Source organism: Lucilia sericata, unplaced genomic scaffold (assembly GCF_015586225.1).
Source record: "Lucilia sericata isolate MDLA Ls3-8-SP2 unplaced genomic scaffold, ASM1558622v1 Contig000372F_arrow, whole genome shotgun sequence".
NCBI lineage: Eukaryota > Metazoa > Arthropoda > Insecta > Diptera > Calliphoridae > Lucilia > Lucilia sericata.
Genome location: NW_023994391.1, coordinates 222,674 through 248,070, shown reverse-complemented (window position 1 = coordinate 248,070; position 25,397 = coordinate 222,674). Strand labels below are relative to the sequence as shown.

At 29.6% G+C, this 25,397-nt stretch overlaps 1 protein-coding gene across 5 annotated transcripts in view; it reads left to right on the top strand.

Annotated features, from left to right (window-relative positions):
* Positions 1–25,397, top strand: part of LOC119604231 (epidermal growth factor receptor kinase substrate 8) — a 266,733-nt gene that overhangs the window by 50,020 nt on the left and 191,316 nt on the right. For all 5 annotated transcript variants that reach the window (XM_037956714.1, XM_037956716.1, XM_037956715.1 and 2 more), the window contains exons 2-3: positions 8,844–9,278; positions 9,333–9,476. In XM_037956714.1, the coding sequence (XP_037812642.1) occupies positions 8,940–9,278; positions 9,333–9,476 (483 nt within the window). In that variant the 5' untranslated portion in view covers positions 8,844–8,939. The remainder of the gene's footprint in view (positions 1–8,843; positions 9,279–9,332; positions 9,477–25,397) is intronic.

Sequence of the window (25,397 nt, the reverse complement as noted above, 5' to 3'; positions counted from 1 at the left end):
TGAGAAAAATGTATGGCAATAGTTATAGTTATAAAACTTATATAATTTTGTACGTTGTTGATCCTATGAAAAATAAGTAAGAAAGTATAGTCGGACGTGACCGACCATATGATACCCTACACCAGTTATGAATATTAAATGTGATTTATTTTTCATAATAAAGCATTTATCTTCTTTTACCTTGTTCCGATACATTTAAGAAATTTATGGATGAAAAACCAATTTTCTGAAAGAGGCTTTATATGGGGGCTAGGGGCAAATATGGACCAAGCCTGATAAAATTTTGTGAATATATTTATATGTACATAATATTTTATTGTGCTGAATTTCATCGCGATATTTGTGTTTATAAGTTAATTTTAGACATTCAAGTAATTGTTCCGATACATCTAAGCAATTTATGGATGAAAAACTAATTTTCTGAAACAGGCTTTATATGGACCAAATTTGCCCTTAGCAAATTTGTGAATATATTTATATTTACATAATATTTTATTGTGCTGAATTTCATCGCGATATTTGTGTTTATAAGTTAATTTTCGACATTCAAGTAATTTTCTGAAGGGGACTTTGTATGGGAGCTAGGGTTAAATGAGTCCCGATCTCTCCACTAAAGTGGTGTAGGGTATAAAAATTTGCTTTTAAATTTTTATTGTTGAACCGAATTTCGACACTTAATTTGATTTAAAAAAAATAATTATTTATGATAAAAAAGGATAAATCGACCAGGAATCGAACCGGCAACGCTCAGTTTGTTAATTCTCCATTCCATCCACTACACCACTTCATTATTTTGTCCTTCCTTAACTAATATTTTTCATATAAAAATGTCATGTTATTTTCTGTTTGTACAAAACATTGCTGCTGAATAACTTTTATCAACACTGATGTTGCTGAATAGCATAAGAAATTAAACAGTTACACTTTCTCAATGTGTACATTTTATTTGATCTTGGGTTAACAACAATTTTTTACACAAACAGGAAAGAGAATTTCTATGTGAACATTAGTTGCAAACAATTACGAAGCTAGTTAATAGTGTAGTGGGAATGGCGTAAAACTAGCAACTGGGAGATTTTAAGTTCGAATTCTGTTCGTTTTGGACAGTTTTTATTAAATTTTTTGCGAAAAATAATCAATTTTTTAATCCCTATGGGTGGTACAAGAAATTGTGATTTCGATTTTCAACTCAGTGGATTCCCAAATGTATATGTATGACAAAATTCAACAATAAATATTTGTGCCAAATATTTTATGGATATTATTATTTGGTAAATAGTAATATGCGTTTAAGTGATTCCCGAAAGGGGACCTTAAATTGGAGCTATGACCAATTACGGACCGATCGTGAAATAAAAAATATAATAAGATTTCTTTAGATAAAAGCAATATTTGTGCCAAATTTTGTATGGATATATTTATTTCGTAATGAGTTTTATGCGTTTAAGCGATTCTCGAAAGGGAACCTTGTATGGGAGCTACGAACAATTACGGACCGATCGTAAACAAATTTTACAGTATCATTTCTGTATATAAAAGCAATGTTTGTGCTAAATTTTGTATGGATAGCTTTATTTAGTAATGAGTCATTACTTGGTAATGAAACTCATATAGAGTCTTTTTTAACTTCTAAGGTTAGACCTATTTATATGCCGAATTTTATGTAAGTAAGTTTAGTAGTTATGTAGTGAATAGTGTCTAGAAAACCGGTTTGTCGGTTAACCGAGTATATAATATAATATTTAGTTGAAAAATGTCATTTTGCGAAATATTATGAATTACTTAATAAGATATTTCCACTTTTTAGTATAGATATGAACATTAATATATCAAAACTTATACAGATCAGAAGATATTATTGATTCGTTAGGTATATGGAAGTTGCCATAGGAGGGATAAATTGACCTTTGAATATATAATGCATCTATATCAATAAAAAAATTGTATGTCCAGGACTATCAAGTATAAATAGTGTTCATGCTCGAGACGATACATCGGAAACGGAAGAAGACGATGACTGTCTCGACATAGACATTGAGCCCCTGCTTTAACTGTGACCTCCCTCCGCTCGCTACGCCTGTGGTTGTTCAAATTACTGTGAATGACGCTTAGGAATAATGACAGGTGTCATGCTGACTTCCTGTCAATCAATCTTAGCGCCATTACAGTTTGTGAAAACCCTAGCAGCATAAATTCTCGGACAGCGACAACAACCCTTATGTTTCAATAAATAAACTCCGTTTTGAGAACGTTTGAGAAACTTCTCGAATTTTTTTATACTCACGCGGTAAACAAGTAAGTGCATCCTGCATTTTATCATCAAAGTTATTTATTCGTCTTAATAAATAACAAATTTCTTCATGTAATGTTGGAATTTGTTTAAATAGTGAATTTTTTATTGGTTTAAATATCAACCTTTTACTAATTTCCTGATTATCTGAAATTGTAAATCTCTATTTTATATACATAACCTCGTGTCTATATTAGACAAATATTTATCACGGCACTTGACAAAACGTTGATTTTATCACGACAACTCACAGATAATTTTATTGAAATAAAGCTATATTTTATAAAAACAATTAAAATTAAATGCAAATTTTGAAAATAAACACTAATTTCACTAAAACTAATGTTAAAAATCAATTTTAATTGCACAAAAATAAAATTCTAAACAAATTTTACAATAAAATGACGTTTGTTATCAAGACAATCTTGTCTAAACAATTGTTTAGACAACACTGTCATAACGACGTTATAACGCTAATAAATGCCGTCTGTACCTGCTAATTTTTTATTATGATAACAATTTGACGTTTAACATAATAAATATTTGTCTAATATAGACATGGGGTAATGTATGTTTAACATTTCCTAACATTTCTTTAACAATCTTAGGTCTGTTTTCATATACACAAACGGAAAATAATGTTAAGAATAATCTATCCAAAATTTTTAAAAATCACAATAAAAAATCGAAGAAAACATAAAATTTTGTACTAAAAATTAGATGTTTTGAAACCGGTTAACCGAGACTTAAAAACTGGATAACCCAGTTAACCGAAAACCAATGTTTTAAAAAAACTGGTTTGCGAAAAACCGAAATATGCAATAAAAACCGGTTTTTCGGCTAACCGGTTATCCGGTTTATAAACACTAATCAAGATGTTATATAGCCTATTGTTCCTTTTGGGGTTAGACCTATTAGCTGTCCAAATTTCATATAAATCTGTTCAGTAGTTTTGGCGTGAAAGCGTAACAAACAAACACACAAACAAACTTTTTGTAAAACAATCATTAAACCAAATTTACGTTCAGGCATACAAAAAACTACTGATCAGATTTTCATGAAATCTGTTATAATGAATGTTGTGGAATGAACAGTACGACACATTACATCTTCAAAACCTATAATATATAATAATAAATATATATGAAACTCTTTTTTTACTTTTTCACTACATAACTAATAAACTTATTTACATAAAATTTGGCGTTTAATATGTCTAACCTCAGAAGTTAACAAGTTAGAGTGCTATATTCGGTTATGCAGAATCTTAAATACCCTCCACCAGCAAGCTTTTTATTAAAACCCATTTAACATCTAATTTTTAGATAACTTGACTTCATATAGGAGCTACGACCAATTACGGGCCTCCAGAAAAATTTCGTAGAGTGATTCATATGTATGTACACAAAACATATTTGTGTCTAATTTTATCAAGATAGCTTTATTTAACAATGAAATATGTGAGTTTAAATGATTTTCGGAAGTGGACCCTATATGGGAGCTATGACCAATTATGGTCTTATCCGTAAAAAATTTCGTAGAGTGACTCATATATACACGAAACATATTTGTGTCGAATTTTATCAAGATACCTTTATTTGACAATGAAATATGTGCGTTTAAGTGATTTTCGGAAGTGGGCCTTATATGGGAGCTATGACTAATAATGGACCGATCCGAAAAGAAATTTGGTAGAATGATTTGTATGTACACAAAACATATTCAGCTCGAATTTTATCACAAAAGCTTTATTTGTCAATGAAATATGTGTGTTTAGGTGATTTTTAGAAGTGGACCTTACATGGGAGCTATGATTTCTATTCATATTATATTTGTATGTATATAATATTGTGTTGATACCGATATATTTGAGGGAGTTATTAACGATAAACTTATATCCGGGAATATACACCTTTGTATGGAGGCTATGGGAAATATTGGTTCAATTGTTATGAGTTTGAACATACTTGATCCGTGGCACAAAAAAATATTGTGTGACAAAATTCATCGAAGTATCTTTGGTAGTTTCTGAGAAAACTACTTAAGAATTGGGAAAAAAAACGTTATTTTTCGAGGTAGTCTGAAATTTTTAATCACAACTTTTTACGTCGTGAACCGGTTTTACTGATTTTCAATCCCAAACTGGACCAGATAATAGGGAATGTTTTGGGTGAGTTTCGTGAATATTTCTGGCTTTGTTTTAACGTGAGCGTGTTTTACACAGACAGACAGACGGACATAGCTAAATCGACTCAGAATTTCATAAGGATCAAGAATATATATACTTTGTTGGGTCTCAGATGAATATTTCTTGGTGATACACACGGAATGACAATGTTATATATACCATCTATCACCACTGATGATGGTGGAGGGTATAAAAAAACTCTATATGATATTGAGTGGATGATACGCACATTTTTATGTTCACTTTTTGAATAACTGCTATAACACCAAATTTCTAGGCTAATATAAAAAAACTTGAACCGATTTTCAAGAAATTTGGCAACATACAATGTTTGAGGAAGAGAATGTTTAATGCACCAAATCCGAATAAATACACCTATAGGACTAATTTCGGGCCTGTTGTGATCTTAATTAAATGCAATGACCTTTTTCCGTCCACTTTTTGTTACATTTATAATGCTAAAGAACATGATATATTCTCAGAAAATAACTATTTTAAAACAGAATCTTTATTAGATCTTAAATGAATGTCTACGATGCCACATTTGTATGCAGAATACTGAACAAAAACCGCTTCTAAAATAGGGAAAATAATATATTCATATTACATTTTCACTTAAATTCGAATTTTAAATCGGCTCTGGTTCCTTCCTTTAACACCTAAATCTATCTAGAAAATCATTCATATCTCCCCTTAAAATTTCTATTTATATAACTCTTTAAAAAATTACTTTAAATAACTTTCAATTTGAGAAAACAATAAAGATCAGTAATCACTCATATTTTCCATACAAATCGAGTTTTATATCAAAAATAAAAAATTTTAATTTATTGTTAATCGAGATAACAATAAAAATCTATGATCAGGTAAATATGCCATCAAAGAATTATCTTGATATAAATTCGGCTGCCATTTTTCAAATGCAGCTCAAATCTAAAAAAAACATGAAGATATGTATTTGGCTACTCATTAGAGTGTCCCGAAAGACAGCACTTTTGCAAATCTTATATAGGTAGACCTGTCAAACGATGCATAGAAAGCATTGGTCATATAAAATTTGGATAAATTGATCTTTTGATATCTTTTTATATTTTTAGAAAATTATCAACCAAAAATTCTGCACAACTTTTTCTGTATGTAGCGCAGTATTTATTCTAAGCTTTTCAAACTAAATAATAATTTTGAATAACTCCAGCACACATTTTCCATTTACCATTTACAAATAATAATTCAAATTATTTGGGTATCTCCTTTGTACATCTAACGATATTCTTCATATTTTTTAGAACAGAAAAAAACTTAATTTTATTATTTTTAAAGGAATTTGAAATCTTCCAAATTTTTCATAATTTTGTGCAGAATGTTTCATAATCGTTTCAGAGTTTCTTCAATTGCCCGTACTTTTTCAAATAGAAAGAAAATCGCTTGAAATTTTGTCTCTATACACCAGGGGCATTACAATTCAAAGTACAGTGTGACCGAATTTAAACTGAACAGTTCTTTAAATCAACTGCACATGAGAAAAATAAAACAACAAATTTGAAAGTGTCCTTAGTTCCCTACCAGTGATTGAGAATGCTGGTTTCAGTATAATTTCTAAAAAAAGTTTCCTAAATGTTTCTAAAAATTGGCTAAAATTTCCTAATTAAAGCTCATTTTCAATTTGTAAATTTGTAAGGGACATTTTTGTCCAGAAACTGACTTTAAGTATTATACAAAATGCAGAAAAATATATTTTATCGTTATAAGCTAAATTTTGACATCTTTTAAAAAAGTATAGTCATGACAGACAGAATAATTTTATTTTAGAAGAAATCCGGGCAATGCCGGGTTCGCGCAGCTAGTAGCCTATAGTTCTTTCCAAGCTTATACCTTTCGGTATGCGAAATTTCAAGTTAATCGGTTTAGTGGGTTTTGCATATTGTGATTGCAAAATTGGGGTAATAATAGTTTCACAAAAAGTGGGCGTAAAAAGGGGCGTGGCATCCGATAAAGATCTTATATAGCCTATTGTTCCTTTTGGGGTTAGACCTATTAGTGGTCCAAATTTCGTGTAAATCGGTTCAGTAGTTTTGCCGTGAAAGCGTAACAAACACACAAACAAACAGTCTGTTATATATATATATAGGATTATAATATTGTTAGTTTCCAACTTTTCAGTCAAAAACATAACCAATGAACAGCTGTTTTTGCAAAATATAAAATTAAAAAAAAAACAAGTTAGAGTGCTTTTTTCGGCTTTGCCGAACCTTAAATACCCTTAAACTGGTTTCATAAACTATCAAATTTTATCGATTGATTCAAATGTACCTTAATATTTTACTTTCATTATGCTTTACAATATGCAATTAAAAGCAAAACTACCACTTAACAGACTGTTACAGAGCGTACTAAATTTAACAAATGTTAACCTATTTTCTGTATCTAAAATAATTTCTATGTGTGAGAAAAATGTATGGCAATAAAACTTATATAATTTTGTAATAGAATAATAATAGATTTTCAACATTGTTGATCCTATGAAAAAAAAAAAAAAATTTGCTTTTAAATTTTTATTATTGAACCGAATTTCGACACTTAATTTGATTAAAAAAAATAATTATTATTATTTATGATAAAAAAATATAAATCGACCAGGAATCGAACCGGCAACGCTCAGTTTGTTAATTCTCCATTCCATCCACTACACCACTTCATTATTTTGTCCTTCCTTAACTAATATTTTTCATATAAAAATTACATTTTATTATCTGTTTATACAAAACATTGCTGCTGAATAACTTTTATCAACACTGACGTTGATGAATAGCAGAAGAAATTAAACAGTTACACTTTCTCAATGTGCACATTTTATTTGATCTTGGGTTAACAACAATTTTTTGCACAAACAGGAAAGAGAATTTCTATGTGAACATTAGTTGCAAACAATTACGAAGCTAGTTAATAGTGTAGTGGGAATGGTGTAAAACTAGCAACTGGGAGATTTTAAGTTCGAATCCAGTTAGTTTTGGACAGTTTTTATTTAATTTTTTGCGAAAAATAATCAATTTTTTAATCTCTATGGGAAGTACAAGAAATTGTGGACTGATTTCGATTTTCAACACAGTGGATTCCTAAACTATATGTATGACAAAATTCAACAATAAATATTTGTGCCAAATATTTTATGGATATTATTATTTGGTAAATAGTAATATGCGTTTAAGTGATTCTCGAAAGGGGATCTTAAATGGGAGCTATGACCAATTATGGACCGATCGTGGAAAAAAATTATAATAAGATTTCTGTAGATAAAAGCAATATTTGTCCAAATTTTGTATCGATATCTTTATTTCGTAATTAGTTTTATGCGTTTAAGTGATTCTCGAAAGGGGACCTTGTATGGGAGCTACGAGCAATTACGGACCGATCGTAAACAAATTTTACAATATCATTTCTGTACATAAAAGCAATGTTTGTGCTAAATTTTGTATGGATAGCTTTATTTGGTAATGAGTTTTATACGTTTAAGTGATTTTGAGAAGGAGACCTTGTATGGGAGCTATGAGCTATGTGGACGGATCGTGAAAAAAATGTACAGTAAGATTTTTGTAGGTAAAAACAATATTTGTGCCAAAGTTTGTAGGAATATCGTTATTAGGTAATTTATATGAATTCTATTGGCATAGAATTTAAATTTGTAAAACTTCGATATCGGCATTATTTCGGAAGTTATTAACAATAAATTAATTTCGGGAAATATTTAACGTGAGCGTGTTTTATATAAATATATATATTTTATGTTTAACGTGAGCGTGTTTTATACAGACAGACAGACGGGCGTATCTAAATCGACTCAGAATTTCATAAGGACCAAGAATATATATACTTTGTTGGGTCTCAGATGAATATTTCTCGGTGTTACAAACGGAATGACAAACTTATATATACTCTCTCACCACTGTTGGTGGTGGAGGGTATAATAAAATAAACATTTGAAGCATTTATATTATTGACAAAACAAATACATAATACTATGTTTCCTCTCTTTTAAATTAAGTTTAACTTGCCAATCATACTCAGTTAAACTAAGATAAAAAAACAAAATAACTGAGCACTGAAAATCACAAAATTTTTGATTAAACTAAAAAGAATGTACAGTAAAATCCGCCCTATGAAGTAGAAAATTTGTTAGATTTGAGCTAAATTTTTTTAATTGTGTTATACAATTTGTAAATGATGTTTTTAATTTTCTAAATAGTATATTTGTTTAAGAACAGTGTTATAAGAGAAAAATCATTATCCGAAAAATAACCAATATACATTTGTACAATTCTCAGCAAAAATGTAAATTTCCTTAATATTTGTGTTTTTATTTATTTACAGCAATTTATATATTGTTTCATGTTTATTTCTGGGGTCATAAAAAGTAAAATTTTTGCCTGTAATTTGAAACTATTATTTTGAAAAGGCTCGTTCATAATGTCATATTCTCATTCGAACGGAGCTGATGGAGGCATTGGCGATGCTGGTAGTCATCGAGGTTTTTCGGGTGATGAACGTGAGTCTCGAAGTGGTGGAGAAGATGGTGGCGGAAGCGTTGGACGCAACGATGATAGTGACACAATATTACATGATAAACCCACCTATTTGCTTGAGCACCTGGCGACGTTTACCGTAAATAAAGATTCCGGTATTGTCTATCCAGCAGACGGCATGAGGCGTTTGTTACAATTAGAGAAAACTACTGGTATTTGGTCACAAAAGATGCAATTGTGTTTAGATTATCGTTGGGTGCTAATAATGGATTATGAAACAGGAGTGAGTATATGATTTTGATAAAAGATCTCAGAAATAAATTCTTAATTTTTTCAGAATATCATTGAAAGATTTCCTGCTACGCTTATTCAAGAACCAACTGCTTTTACATCTACAGATGCTATGGAATTGTATAATAACATATTAGTATTTATTGTTTCTGGGGGCAGTGGATCGCGTTCAGAAATGCATATTTTTCAGGTTAGTTGAATATGTCAAAAATTAAGCGTTTCGAAAATATCCAAATTCTCATAATGTGTGAGTTAGTAGTATCATCACGATAGAATTATTGAACATTCGGATCTCGCAGATGTCTGCGGTCTTCTGAAAATTTATTCAATATATACACCGAAAAACAGATGGACATGGCAAAATCGACTTTGCTATCAACAAGAACTCGGAATATACATATATACCGCATACAGTCGGAAAATTATATTGTAGAAATTACAAACGGAATGATAAACTTATATACATATGTACGTATACTCTTCCCACGAAGGTGAAGGGTATAAAATAAAAAAAATATATATTTATACCCTACACCACTATAATGGGAAGGGTATTATGCGTTTGTGCTGATGTTTGTAACGCATTAAAATATTAGTACTATACCCACCTTAAAGTATACCGATCGACTCAGAATCACTTTGTGAGTCGATTTAACGATGTCCGCCCGTCCGTGTGTCCATGTAAACGTTGTTATCAAAGTACAGGTCGCAATTTTCAAGATAATTCGATGAAATTTGGAATACGTGTTTGTTTTGACCCAAGGACTAAGACTATTGAAAATGGTTAAAATCGGTCCATTATTTCACCTAGCCCCCATACAACTGAACCCCCCGAAAAGGGCTTTTGAGCTCATAATTATATATAATATAAATGTATCTCGATGAAAGTTCGCACAACTAAGTTTTATACAAGCCTTGATGACCTTGCCGAATTTCGAAATGATCGGACTTCATTTGACCCTAGCCCCCACACAAAGCCCCCCTCAGAAAGTGACTTGAATATCCGCAATTCATTTATTAGCACTGTTATTGTAATGAAGTTTAGCACAGACAAATATTAAATATATTATATAAATATAAATCTATCCAGCCCTTTTTATCGGGGTCGGTCCACATTTGCTCCTATTCCCCATATAAAGCCTCTTTTAGAAAATAAGTTTTTCGTCAATAAATTGCTTTTTTGGTCAATTATGGACCGATCCTCGTCAAATATTCTAGAACGATTTTAGTTTAGGCAGTAATGAGCGTCAAAGCCATTTTCTGAAGGGGGCTTTATATGGGGGTGGGATCAATTATGTACCGATCCTTATAAAATTTTACAAAACGATTTAGGTTCCTGTAAAATATGTTCATGTCGAATTACATCGCTATAGATGCTTCTTTTAGACAGTTATGAGCGTTAAAGTCATTTTCTTAAGGGGACCTTATTTGGGGGATAGGGTCAATTATGAACCGATCCTTATAAAAAGTTTACAATGATATTAAGGTTCCTATAAAATATGTTCATGTCGAATTTCATCGCTATGCTTCTTTAAGGCAGTTATGAGCGTTAAAGTCTTTTTCTGAAGGGGACCTTATATGGGGGGTAGGGTCAATTATGGACCGATCCTTATAAAATTTTACAATGATATTAAGGTTCCTATAAAATATGTTCATGTCGAATTTGCTTCTTTTAGACAGTTTAGAGCGTTAAAGTCATTTTCTGAAGGGCACCTTATATGGGGGGTAGGGTCAATTATGGACCGATCCTTATAAAATTTTACGAAGGTGTTAAGGTTGCTATCAAATATGTTAATGTCGAATTTCATCGCTATAGCTGTTTCTTATATCTTTTAGTCAGTTATGAGCGTTAAGTTCATTCTCTGAAAGGGACCTTAATGGGGGATAGGGTCAATTATTAACCGATCCTTATAAAATTTTACAATCATATTAAGGTTCCTATAAAATATGCTCATGTCGAATTCCATCGCTATAGATACTTCTTTAAGGCAGTTATGAGCTTTAAAGTCATTTTCTGAAGGGGACCTTATATGGGAGGTAGGGTCAATTATGGACCGATCCTTATAAAATTTTACAGAGCGATTTAGGTTCCATGTCGAATTTCATTGCTTTAGATGCTTCTTTTAGTAAGTTATGAGCGTTAAAGTCATTTTTTGAAGGGGACCTTATATGGGGGCTAGGCGAATTCGTGGACCAATATTGCCCAATTTCAATACCAAACAAACTGCATCAATATAAAATGTCTGTGCAAAATTTCAGCCCGCTAGCTACTTCCATTTGGACTCTGTCGTGTTTTAAACCGACAGACAGATAGACAGACGGACGGACATAGCTAGATCGTCTTAGAATTGAATAAAGATCCAGAATATATACTTTCATGATAAATATTTCGATGTGTTACAAACGAAATTACATAAACAATATACCCCCATCTTTTTTGATGGTGGTATAAAAATAAATCACATTAAATATTAATAGCTGGTGTAGGGTATCATATAGTCGGCCAAGCCCGACTATACTTTCTTACTTTTATCTTGTAATTTGAAAGCTTATTGTCTTTGCGCCATTTCAATATCATATTTAACGACTTAGAGTGCTATATTCGGCTATGCCGAATCTTAAACACCCTTCACCTGTAAGCTTTTTGAAACTCATCTAAATAGTTTTAGAGTTTTAATAAATTTTATTAGTTTTAAAAAATTTTATTTATGCACCTATGGAGATTACTTTGATCTAGTTTATGGACCTCTTACTGAAGATATGGCCAATCCGAACAAAATTTCGCGATACACAAAATGTTAATGAAATATATGGGGTAAAGTGATTTAAGGAAATGGATTTTATATGAGAGCTTTCACCAATTACGGACTGATCCAAACATTTTTCAGAATGATTTATACATACAAAAAATACTCATGTCAATTTTTATAGCGATATCTCTTTTTGTCAATGATATATGAGCGGCTAAGTAATTTTCGGAAGTGGACGGTATATCGGAGACCGGGCAAATTATGTGCTCATCCAGAAAAAAATTAGGAGGGACTTGTATATATGAAAAATTTATTTATGAGGAATTTTAGTCCGGTATTTTTATTTATCAATGAAATATACGATTTTTGGAAGTGAATCTTATATAGGAGCTATGACCAATTATGAACCGATCCGAAAAATATTTCTCAGGGTGGTTTATATCTACTTTAAACACATTCATTACGAAATTTATACCGATATCTTTATTCTGTAATAATATATATCCATTTACGTGGTTATCGTAAGTGGTCCATTATATGGTAGCTATGACGAATTAATGACCGATCCGGAAACATTTTGGTAGAGTCATACATATATACACAAAACATATTTATGTCAAATATTATTCCAATATCTTTATTTCTTAATTAGTTATGTGATTTTAAGTGGTTTTCGGAAGTGGACCTTATGTGGGAGCTGTGACCAAATATGGACCGATTCGGAAAAAATTTCGCATGGTGTTTTATATGTACTTTAAACACATTCATGATGAGTTTTATACATATATCCTCAGTAATGAAATATGAGCATTTACATATTTATCGGTATCGGACCGATCCGAAAAGTATTTTTCAGAGTGATATATGTATACATAAAACATATTTATGTCGAATATTATTCCAAAATCTTTATTTCTTAATTAGTTATATTGAAACAGTTCATTATTTATTTATTCATTTTTCTTAACTTCAAACATCCATAATATCATTTCATTGTTTAAATTTAACTTTCCATGTTTATTTTTGAATTTAACTGATTTTAGTCAAATGCAACTATGTAATTTAGTTCTTATACAACTCTGTTCATCTGATCACAATTTATTTAATGTATACTTTTAAAATTTAATGGACTTTATAAAATGCAACTCTATGATTTCTTTGTTATTACACTTTTATACAACCATGTTCTTGTATTATGATCACTACTTATAATTTACAACAATGTATTGCAGCACCAGTTGCATGAATAAAATCACTTAGCTTACTGCCTTCAACTAATGAACAGCTTTGTCCAGTTTTTATTTACCGGACGGGTTCAAATTAGTTTGAAGTTCTTTAAGAAAAGTACTAAGTATAAATTTAAATTGTGTTTTCGACACCAGTTTCGCGATCAAAAATAATCTTACAAATAAGATTATTTCAATATGCATTTAAGTGATTTTCGGAAGTGGACCTTATATGGGAGCTATGCCCTATTATTGACCAATCAGAAAACTATTTTGCAGAGAAATATATGTATACGCAAAACATACTTATGTTGAATATTATTCTAATATCTTAATTAGTTATGTGTATTTAAGTGATTTTCGGAAGTGGACCTTATATGGGAGCTATGATCATTTATGGACGACCGATACAGATTTACGTTGGTAATATGATTTCTGTTCATATTATACACATATGTGCAAAATTTCGTGGTGATACCGATATTTTTGCGAAGTTTTGTATGGATGCTATGGGAAACTTTGGGAACGATTGTTTTGAGTTTGAACATAATTGATATCTGTGCAAAATAAATAACGTGTGATAGAATTCATTGAAAAATACTCGAAAATTATGGAAAAAACTTAATTTTTTTCGAGGTAGTCTGAAATTTTTACTCATAACTTTTTACTTTGTGAACCGATTTTGCTGATTTTCAATACCGAACTGCTCAGGCCAATGTACGAACTTGAAATGGGCGCAAGCAGAGCATATATATGACGACGAAAATACTAAATAAGACGATAGTCGCGACTATGAGGTTGTAATATTTTAACTACAAAATTTAAATATTATTTAATATTGGAAATCATTTATGGTCTAAAATTTTACATTTTATGTTGGAATTGAAAGATTATAAAATGTGAGGAATGTATGCAACAATAACCAAATATTAATTAGAAAATTATTGAAAACGTCTGTAGTTATCTACAGTGAATAAATTAAGTAATTTGCCTATGTAAAATTTTATAAATTTTAAGAAAAAACTTTATCTGAACAATTATTTTTAGCAAAATAAAGCAATTTGTTTGTTGTATTTTTTAAAGAATATCTTATATTTTAATTTTCTACCATAAAAAGTAAAATCGTGCTATTAATTAACGAGATTTCTCATAAAATGTGAACGTATTGTTAATTTTTAAGGTCAATAAAGTATTTTGCTTTTTTAGGTTTTTTGTTCATTTTTTTAATATTGCTGCATTATTTTATAAAATTTTATATTTTTATTACTCCTATATATTAGAATAACATTTTTTAGATATTTTAGTAGTGGAACGACTAAGTTTGGACATTTCTTAACCGATTTATTATCCTATATACCTATAAGAATTTTCAATATTTGACTTAACATGAAATCTACCGTTTCTCTGATTTAATTTCGAAAATAATAAGTAATTTTGAATTGGATACATAATATATTAGATAATCAATGGATTTGGACCTAGAAAAAATGTTTAGTGGGGTATAAATCTATATATTATAACAAAAATGATCTGGGTTTTTGGTAATTTTGAATTGATAAACAAAAACTACATTACGGAAACCCCATCTATTTGGGGAGTACTGTGTGAATTTTATTCAGAATTGTATGATATTGATTCTTATTCAATAAAGCTAACACTAAGTACCATCCTAGCTACTCTAAGTATGGGGATATCACCGTATACCACTATAGAACTATTACATGCTAGAATCTTGATATTCTACCTCATATTTTGAATGCATTATTTTATGAATAAAATACAGTAGGCGTAGTTGGATTTGGATAGTTATTCTTGATTTGGGTTCTAACTATATATAAGTGTATGTATTAGCTGAAAAATATTGCTTTTGTGGACATTTTTTAGATATTTTAGTAGTGGAACGACTAAGTTTGGACATTTTTTAACCGATTTATTATCCTATATACCTATAAGAATTTTCAATATTTGACTTAACATGAAATCTACCGTTTCTCTGATTTAATTTCGAAAATAATAAGTAGTTTTGAATTGGATACATAATATATTAGATGTATTTGTAAATATCTAAATTAAGTATTTTTCCCGTACCACACGATAGTTCACTTTATATTGTTTCCAAACAACCTAAGGTCTGTTTAGAGGTCTAAATTTAAACATAGTGTTCTTTTAAGTTCGTATATGGACTTTGGAGAAGATAAATGAGGACTTCAATGGTTTTTGCTTGGATACAAGTCGCTCTCCTTTGGCAGTTAAAGATTTTGAAAGACAACTCAGTGCGTTTTTATACCCTACACCACTGATGTTTGTAACATACAAAAATATTCGTCCTACACCCACCTTAAAGTATACCAATCGGCTTAGAATCGTTTTCTGAGTCGATTAAGCTATGTCCGTCCGTCCGTCTGGCTGGCTAGCTGTCCATGTAAACCTTGTGCGCAAGGTACAGGTCGCAATTTTCAAGATAATTGGATGAAATTTGGCACGCACGTTTTATTTGACCCAAGGACGAAGCCTATTTAAAATGGTTAAAATCGGTCCATTATTTCACCTAGCCCCCATAGAACAGAACCCCCCGAAAAGGGCTTCTGAGCTCATAATTATTTTAAATATACAGACATATCGATAAAATACGGCACAACTAAGTTTTATAGAAGTCTTGATAACCCTGCCAAATTTCATATAGATCGGGCCCCATGTGACCCTAGCTCCCATACAAAGTCCCCTTCAGAAAATTACTTGAATGTCCCAAATCAACTTATAAACACAAATATCGCGATGAAATTCAGCACAATAAAATATTATGTAAATATAAATATATTCACAAAATTTTATCGGGCTTGGTCCATATTTGCCCCTAGCCCCCATATAAAGCCTCTTTCAGAAAATTAGTTTTTCATCCATAAATTGCTTAAATGTATCGGAACAAGGGAATATTGAAGATAAATGCGATATAATGAAAAATAAATCACATTTAACTGGTGTAGGGTATCATATAGTCGGCCACGCCCGACTATACTTTCTTACTTGTTTTAAATAATTCATTGTGTTATTTCATCAATTTCTATATTTTATATTTTTTAATGATTGATTAAACATCTCATAATTAATTTTCATTGATTTATACTTGTTCTAAAAATCTAAACTAATTTTTTATATTGGAATTGCCTCATTATTTCCCTTTAAACATTTTTAACGCAAATAACTACACAGTTTCACACAATAAAGATATGATTTTTGAAAATTACAATTGAAAAATACTTAACACGTGTTCTTTTAACAATAAAACAATAAATTCCAAAAAGCAATTAAAAAATAATTTGAAAAACCCAACAAAATTAACTGGAAATTTCAATATGCAAAATACTTTATTAACGTGCAAATTCTGATGAAAAATAATAAAATGCACCAAAATTTTTATTTTAATATTTTTTTCTTGGTTTTCACATTCTACACAATCTCTATTTTCAATTGGAAAACATAAATTTACTTTTTACCTGTTTTTTGGAATTTTATTTATGAACAAAAAACAAAATTCTCTTAAAAAAAGGTAGGCAAAAAACATAGTTGATACACTGTATATATATAAAAATGAAAGTGTGTTTGTATGCATATATGTTTGTTTGTTTCAGCTTTATAGACTGCTAAACGGCTGGACCGATTTTCCTGAAATTTTCACAGTTTCTTCATGTATGTCTGGAAGGAACTATAGGCTACTTTTTATGTTGAAATTTCATGTGGGCGACGTGCCACGCCCATATTAAGAAAATATTAAATTAGTATATCTGAGATAATATAATAATTAGAGTCTTCAAATTTTGTCGGAGCAACTTTAGTATCAATATAATTATTTAAGACAAAAAGTGGGCGGACAGCGTGGCACCTCCCATATAAGTTAAATACAAAAATTCGTTTATCTTGGAAACTATTATAGTTAGAATATTAAAAATTTGCACGAGTAACTTTAACATCCATGTAAACATTTTGGGAAATAAATTGGCGGACTACCCATGAGGGGAGCAGCACCTCCCATATTAATAAAATACAAAAATTGGTTTATCTGGGAAACTAATCGAACTAAATTCTTCAAATTTTGCACTAAGAAGTTAAATATTCATCTGAACATTTTGGAGAAAAAAGAGCGGACTTTCGTCATGGGGGGCTTGGAGCCCCCATATAAATTAAATAGGAAAATTATTATATCTGAGAAACTATTAGAGCTAGAATCTTCAAATTTTAATTGAAGAACTTTGACATTCATGTGAACATTCAGAGAATAACGGGCGGACTTTCAATGGGGGGCTTGGCACCTCACATATGAATTAAATACAACATTTCGCTTATCTGGGAAACCAATAGAACAAGATTCTTCAAATATTGCAAGAAGAACTTTATTATACATATGAACATTTTGGAGAAAAAAAGGGCGAACTTTCATCTGGGGGCTGTGAGTTCCCATATGAATTAAATAGAAAAATTCGTATATCTGAGAAACTATTAGAGCTAGAATCTTCAAATTCTACATGAAGATCTTTGACATTAATCTGAACATTTAGAGAATAACGGGCGGACTTTCAATGGGGTCTTGGCACCCCCTATATGAATTAAATACAAAATTTCATATATCTAAGGAAAATATTAGATATTTTTTTTTTTTTTTATATGTCATCGATTACATTAAAATCTTAATTAACGTTCGAAAAAAATGCATCTCTGGAAAACATTACAGTTAGAATCTTCAAAATTATTAAGAAGATTTTTTATTTATATTGAATTTAGGGTAGCAAAGCACACTGGGTATAGCTAGTGTTTGTATAAATGTTTAATGTGCATATATTAAATTAATGTTTAATTTTTATGTGGAGTATTAAAATGTATTTATTTGTATTGATTGTAAAAGTTAATATAATTAGAAAAATTTATATAACTAGAAAATATATGTGAAGATGCAAAAAATACAATTAAGTTTTTACATGAAATGACAATTATATATACAATTATGTATGTATGTGCATTCGACTGACCGGATCTTATATGGGGAGAAAAAAATGTCGGGATCTTGATCGTCTTAACCCCACAAAATGATTCCCCTTTCCAGATATTGAGTTAGCCGAAATTTGAGTTCGATTAATAAACGTTAACACGTGCCGCTCGTCGCTCAAATTTTGAAAAATCCGAATTTTTGGCCAAAATGCTAACATATGAAGCTATAACTCCAGAACGGTAAATAATAGAAACACGGTTAATACCTCTAAACAAAGCTGATATTGCATCATAATTTATATTGTATACATAATTCTTGTTACTTTAAGTCAAAAAGAGTTACAACAGATTTTGTCTCCAAAAACGTGACCTGGTCGCATTAGGAGCATACTTCGTATATTTTAGTAAATATTTTACGTATTATTGTTACAGAATCATAATGTATATAGGTTTAGTATTTCAAAAAGATTTAAAACAGAAAAATTAATGTTATTAAAAATTCCCCAGGCCAGATCACTTGATTTGGAAATGGAGGAAAAATTTAACTTATTTTGGAAAATATTCTAATAAATCTATTTTTTTACATAAAATAAATCTATATTTACGCGAATATAAGTTTTTGTGCTTAAAAAATATACATATTTAGATACTTCTTAATACACATGTATTATTACTAGAAAGTTGTTGTAGATACTTTTTGATACACTTGCGTTCCAGCTAGTAAGGTGCTGTAGAAACAATTTTACTTACTAGGTATATCGGTAAGAATGTAGGAATAGCTACTTTTCCACACACAAGTATCCCGGCAAAAACTCGGTAATGGGTTGTACTTCCATAACCACTTACTTTTCAATGACTACTACTTACCGCCTGCATTACTTAGAAGTACTCTAGTAATGAATTTCTTATAATCTGATATAAAAGTACTTTATTTTCGGCTTTGTCATTTTGTTTGCACATTTTATTTAATTGCGTTTTTTTTTTTTTTTTTTTAAAGAATTTTAAGTTTTAAGAATTGTGTTTTACAAAAAATAAAACAAAATTAGTTTTGTTTGTGAAAACCATTATTTGACGCGCAATAAAATTGCTAAGCAGTGTGTAGAAAATTTGACTACCAAACCGAAGTCTCTGGTTCGTATTCTAGCTGGCTCTTTTTATTATTAAAAAACAAAACAACTTACTCAACAACTGTTTTGTAAGAGAAATTGCAAGTGCTTCTTTAACTCCCTATTTGTAAGCGTGCGTAGAAGTACTTGCCTTCAATGACATCACCGTGTTAAAATAATGACTTAAAATGCTAATGAAGAAGTAGTGAAAAGAGGTTTTATTAGCTTTTTAACTCATTACTTTTCAATGTAAGTTTTTCCTGAGATATTATAAAAAAGTATAATCTACACACAATATCGCAAACCAAGTATATCAGTTAGTGTGTCATTTTTAAGCGGCCATACCCTGTGTAAAGTAAGCCAGAGTGTATGTAAGTTTGTAATCACTTTCGAATACAAAATAAGCAACACAATATCAATGTAGTAAGCTATACATTTTCTGTGGGGGTATATAATATACATTTTGAAGTACAATATAAGCTTTGTTTTGAGATACTGAGCGTGTTTCTATTATTTACCGTTCTGGAGTTATAGCTTCATATGCTTTTTGGTCAAAAATTTTGAGCGACGAGCGGCACATGTTAACGTTTATTAATCGAAGGGGAATCATTTTGTGGGGTTAAGACGTACAAGATCCCGACATTTTTTTCTCCCCATATAAGATCCGGTCAGTAATGCACATACATACATAATTGTATATATAATTGTCATTTCATGTAAAAACTTAATTGTATTTTTTGCATCTTCACATATATTTTCTAGTTATATAAATTTTTCTAATTATATTAACTTTTACGATCAATACAAATAAATACATTTTAATACTCCACATACAAATTAATTTAATTTAATATATGTACATTAAACATTTATACAAACATAGCTACAGACGTTTTCAATAATTTTCTAATTAATATTTGGTTATTTTTGCATACATTCCTCACATTTTATAATCTTTCAATTCCAACATAAAATGTAAAATGTTAGACCATAAATGATTTTCTATATTAAATAATATTTAAATTTCGTAGTAAAAATATTACAACCTCATAGTCGCGACTATCGTTTTATTTAGTATTTTCGTCTTCACATATATGCTCTGCTTGCGCACATTTCAAGTTCGTACATTTTTGCCTACATGTCTTGAATATTTTTTCCTACGAATAGTTTGTGTAGGAAAATATTTTGATATTATAGGCAAGCAATATAAAATATATGTGGGTATTTTAAATATGTTAGCAAGTTGCTGCGAAATATAATTTGTATATGAAAAAATTTATATTTGTCTGTAAGCTGCAATATGCAATAGTTGTATGGGTAAATATTTTTGTGCAAAAATACTACAAATAGTTTGGACAGTAACATATTTTAAATGCAAATTTATTGCAAATTGAAAAATAAAAATATAAAAGCAATTACTAATATTTAAACTCTGTAATTAAGTTTATACATGAAATGACAATTATATTTGTGAGTAGGTAATTAATTATTTTTTGTGGATATTAAATGTGAAATTTTTATTTATACGTGATGATTGTATCAGGAGAACAAAAAAATTAGTAAGTTGCATTAAAAAGTGTATGTTTAGAAAAAACGATCTACATACATACATATGTATGTATCAGGGATGGCAAATGGAATTTTCAAATTGTACAAAATAGCTTTTAAAAGTGTACTTTTTTGAATCCGACCAAATCCAAATCTATATTTTTGCAAATTTATATTAATATAAAACAAAATCATTTCAAGCCGACTTCTTCACTTTTTTGAATCCGATTGTACCAAATCATATTTTTGCAAATTTAAGCCAGTCAGAACTAATCAATATTTGTATGTATCAATAAGTAAGTTCATTAGTCAATGTACTAGTCCATTGACTAGGCAATAGGCTATTCTCTGGAATAGACGGAAGATTAGTCTATAACTAGACAATGTATGTACGTATGTATGTATGTATGTATGTATGTATGTATGTATGTATGTATGTATGTATGTATGTATGTATGTATGTATGTATGTATGTATGTATGTATGTATGTATGTATGTATGTATGTATGTATGTATGTATGTATGTATGTATGTATGTATGTATGTATGTATGTATGTATGTATGTATGTATGTATGTATGTATGTATGTATGTATGTATGTATGTATGTATGTATGTATGTATGTATGTATGTATGTATGTATGTATGTATGTATGTATGTATGTATGTATGTATGTATGTATGTATGTATGTATGTATGTATGTATGTATGTATGTATGTAGTATGTATGTATGTATGTATGTATGTATGTATGTATGTATGTATGTATGTATGTATGTATGTATGTATGTATGTATGTATGTATGTATGTATGTATGTATGTATGTATGTATGTATGTATGTATGTATGTATGTATGTATGTATGTATGTATGTATGTATGTATGTATGTATGTATGTATGTATGTATGTATGTATGTATGTATGTATGTATGTATGTATGTATGTATGTATGTATGTATGTATGTATGTATGTATGTATGTATGTATGTATGTATGTATGTATCTATGTATGTATGTATGTGTTTGACCCTAGTATTATAAAAATGGACTTAAGTTCCAATAAATTGAACTAACGACAGAAGAATGATCCCAATAATATATCTTGGAACGTACAAATCCCCCAAAAATGTGGACCAAATGGGCCAAAGATATATATTTTCGGTTGATAGTAACCCCTTAAAACAATTTTAAGCATAAAAACCATTCGATTATAAAATTTGTGTTTCTCTTGATCAGTATATTTTCGAAATATATGACCGATAAAGTAACGCATTGTTATTTTTTTTAAATCGTAGATGAGCTCTATACAACTCTAGTTGAAAACCTGAGTACTGGCTCTGGATCAGAGAAAGAAAAATATTTCCTAAATCGTATATAGCTGCACAATACGAGTTTTTATATGAATAAATGGTCGGAGGCCATTTTGTGCATTCAAAGAATTTTTGAATTTTATTCAAAATTTTAGTGCAAATTCTAAAACAAATATCAAATTCTAACAAAAACATGAACCAATTTGCAAGAAATTTGGCAACAGACAGTGTATTTTTGATCTGAATTTTATGCTTCATGAAATTTTGCATGACAATAGTTCTATCGTGGAAGGTTAGGTTAGTTTGAGGAAGAGAATACATCAAATCCGAATAAATACACCTATACCACTAATTTCGGGCCTGTTGTGATCGTTGTGAAATGCAATGACCTTTTTCCGTGCATTATTTGTTACATTTATAATGCTCACTTCTTATAGTATATGAGAATTATTATTTAGGTAGTTAAATTTTTAATCAAAAATTTATTTTATATGAAAACTCTAAAATGTTTGTAGGTCCTTAACTTACTTTACGATTAGGTAAAATAAAAATCTGTAATCAATTTAATTTATTATCAAAAATCGATTTTCATCTAAAGCGTAAAATCGGTTGTAGATTCGTATATCCCATCACTTATATTTTCCACCGGAAAACTATTCCTATTTCAAAATCCGCTGTATATTCTCAAACAAAAAAAAAACTATTTTAAAACAGAATCGGATATAGTTTAATACGATCGAGAAATAGCACATGGAAATTATTTTATCAAAGTTAAAAACTACTGAACAAAAACCGCTCCTAAAATAGGGTAAATAATATATTCATATTACATTTTTCACAAAAATTCGAATTTTAAACTTTAATCTACAAATCCATCTAGAAAATCATTCATATCTCCCCTTAAAATTACTATTTATATTACCCTTAATTCGAGAAAACAATAAAGATCCGTTAGGTTAGGTTATGTTGATAGGATGTATACTACATCAAATCCGAAGAAATACACCTACCCCACTATCGGGGCAGTTGTGCGCTCCTTAAAGATCCGTAATCATTCATATTTTCGATACAAATCGAGTTTTATATCAAAAATATAAAATTTAAATTTATTGTTAAATCGATATAACAATAAAAATCTGCAATAAGTTAAATAAACCATCAACAAATTATCTTGATATAAATTTGGTTGTCATTTTTTAAATTCAGCTCAAATTTAAAAAACCATGATATGTATTTGACTACTCATTAGAATGTTCTGAAAGACAGCACTTTTGCAAATCTCAAACGATGCATATAAAGCATATTCATATAAAATATGGATGAATTCATCTTTCAATATGTTTTTATACTTTTAAAAAATTATCCACCAAAAATTCTGCAGTATTTATTCCAAGCTTTTCAAATTAAATAATGATTTTGAATAATTCCAGCACACATTTTCCATTAACAAATTCCGATATTTTTTAATTAAAGGCAGATGTGGGTATTTTAATAAGTAAAATTATTTGGGTAACTTTTTTGTATTTCTAACGATATTTGACCATTAAACCTTTTTTTCTTCGGATTTAATAAGTGGTGTCTAAATCCATCCAAAACTTTAGTCTGGATGCATAAGCTAATGAATAAAAATAATATTTTTAAACATACTTTTTTATAAATGGATGTATTTTTGAGAAACAAAGACGTTTTACTCTTTAATGAACAACTCAAAATTGTTTGTCAAATTAAAAGTAGTTTTGTTTTCTCTGTCAATATTCAAGGATTCTTCATATTTTCCTAGGGCAGAAAAAAATGTAATTTTGTTCTTTTTAAAGGAATTTGAAATCAATGAAATCAAAAATCGCTTGAAATTTTGTACGGTTAATGGTACGTTTTTTTGTAGTTAATAAAATGCCCCGAAGCCTTTTGCCTCTATACACCGGGGCCTCTACAATTCAAAGCACAATGTGACCGAATTTAAACTGAACAGTTCTTTAAATCTACTACACATGGAAAAATAAAACAACTAATTTGAAAGTGTTCTTAGTTCCCTACCAGTGATTAAGAATGCTGATTTCAGTATAATTTCTCAAAAAAGTTTCCTAAATGTTTCTACAAATTAGTCAAAATTTCCCAATTAAAGCTCATTTTCAATTTGTATATTTTTAAGGGACATTTTGGTCCAGAAACTGATTTTAAGTTTTAAACAAAATGCAGAAAAATATAATAACTATTTTATCGTTATAAGCTAAATTTTGACATCTATTAAAAAAAGTATATCATTACAGATAGAAAAATATTCTCTTTATTTTTTAAAGAACCCCGCGCAAACCAATGTGTAGCTAATGAATGTGCGTATACGGATGTACATATTATGTACGTTAGATAAATTTAGCTAGCACAATATCGGAGAGAAAATAGGATTAAAAATATTTAAATAAAATACAAAACATTCGAAAATCAGAAAAAAACATTTCGGTAAAATTATATGAGGTTTATAATGAAATAATTTCAATTAATTACATTAAATAATTCTACGTAAAAATACGTAAAACTTAAAAATTTTCCGACATTTGTAATAATTTTGGAGTTGTATACAAAATTGTGTTATGTCATTAAAATCGCCTCCCATATGATACTAAATTTGCACATGGTTTATTTGCAAGAAATATGATAAAAATCATAAAAACCTTAAAAAGGACTTTTTTGTCCTTTGATTCAGCTCACCAAATATTGACATCAGAACAAAAATTTTTTAGAAATGGTATCTTAGAATGACCTAAATTTACATTTTCGGTGGGAACATCAGCAACTTCCATTTTAGAACCCACCCTAACATACATACATATTTATACATATTGAAAAGGTAATATAATCGTAGTTATTTATCTAAACGATCGATACGATTCAAATCAGAGCATTTTAAATTTCAAACAAAAAATAACTAGTGTTTTTTTTTACAGAAAGTACAACAACATACTCTAAAGCAACGGTTCCAAATGAGGGTCCGTGGCAACATCCTCTGAGGTCGGCTATGCCGAAACTTAAATACCCTCCACCTGCAAGCTACTTTTTATTAAAACCCGATATAAATATGTTATAAATGGTTAAAATTATAGGGCTGAATTTATAGTTTATACTAAGGAAAGAAATTTTACTTAAGTATGTACTTTAGTACTAAAGTACTTTATTTCCCTTATGGAGAAC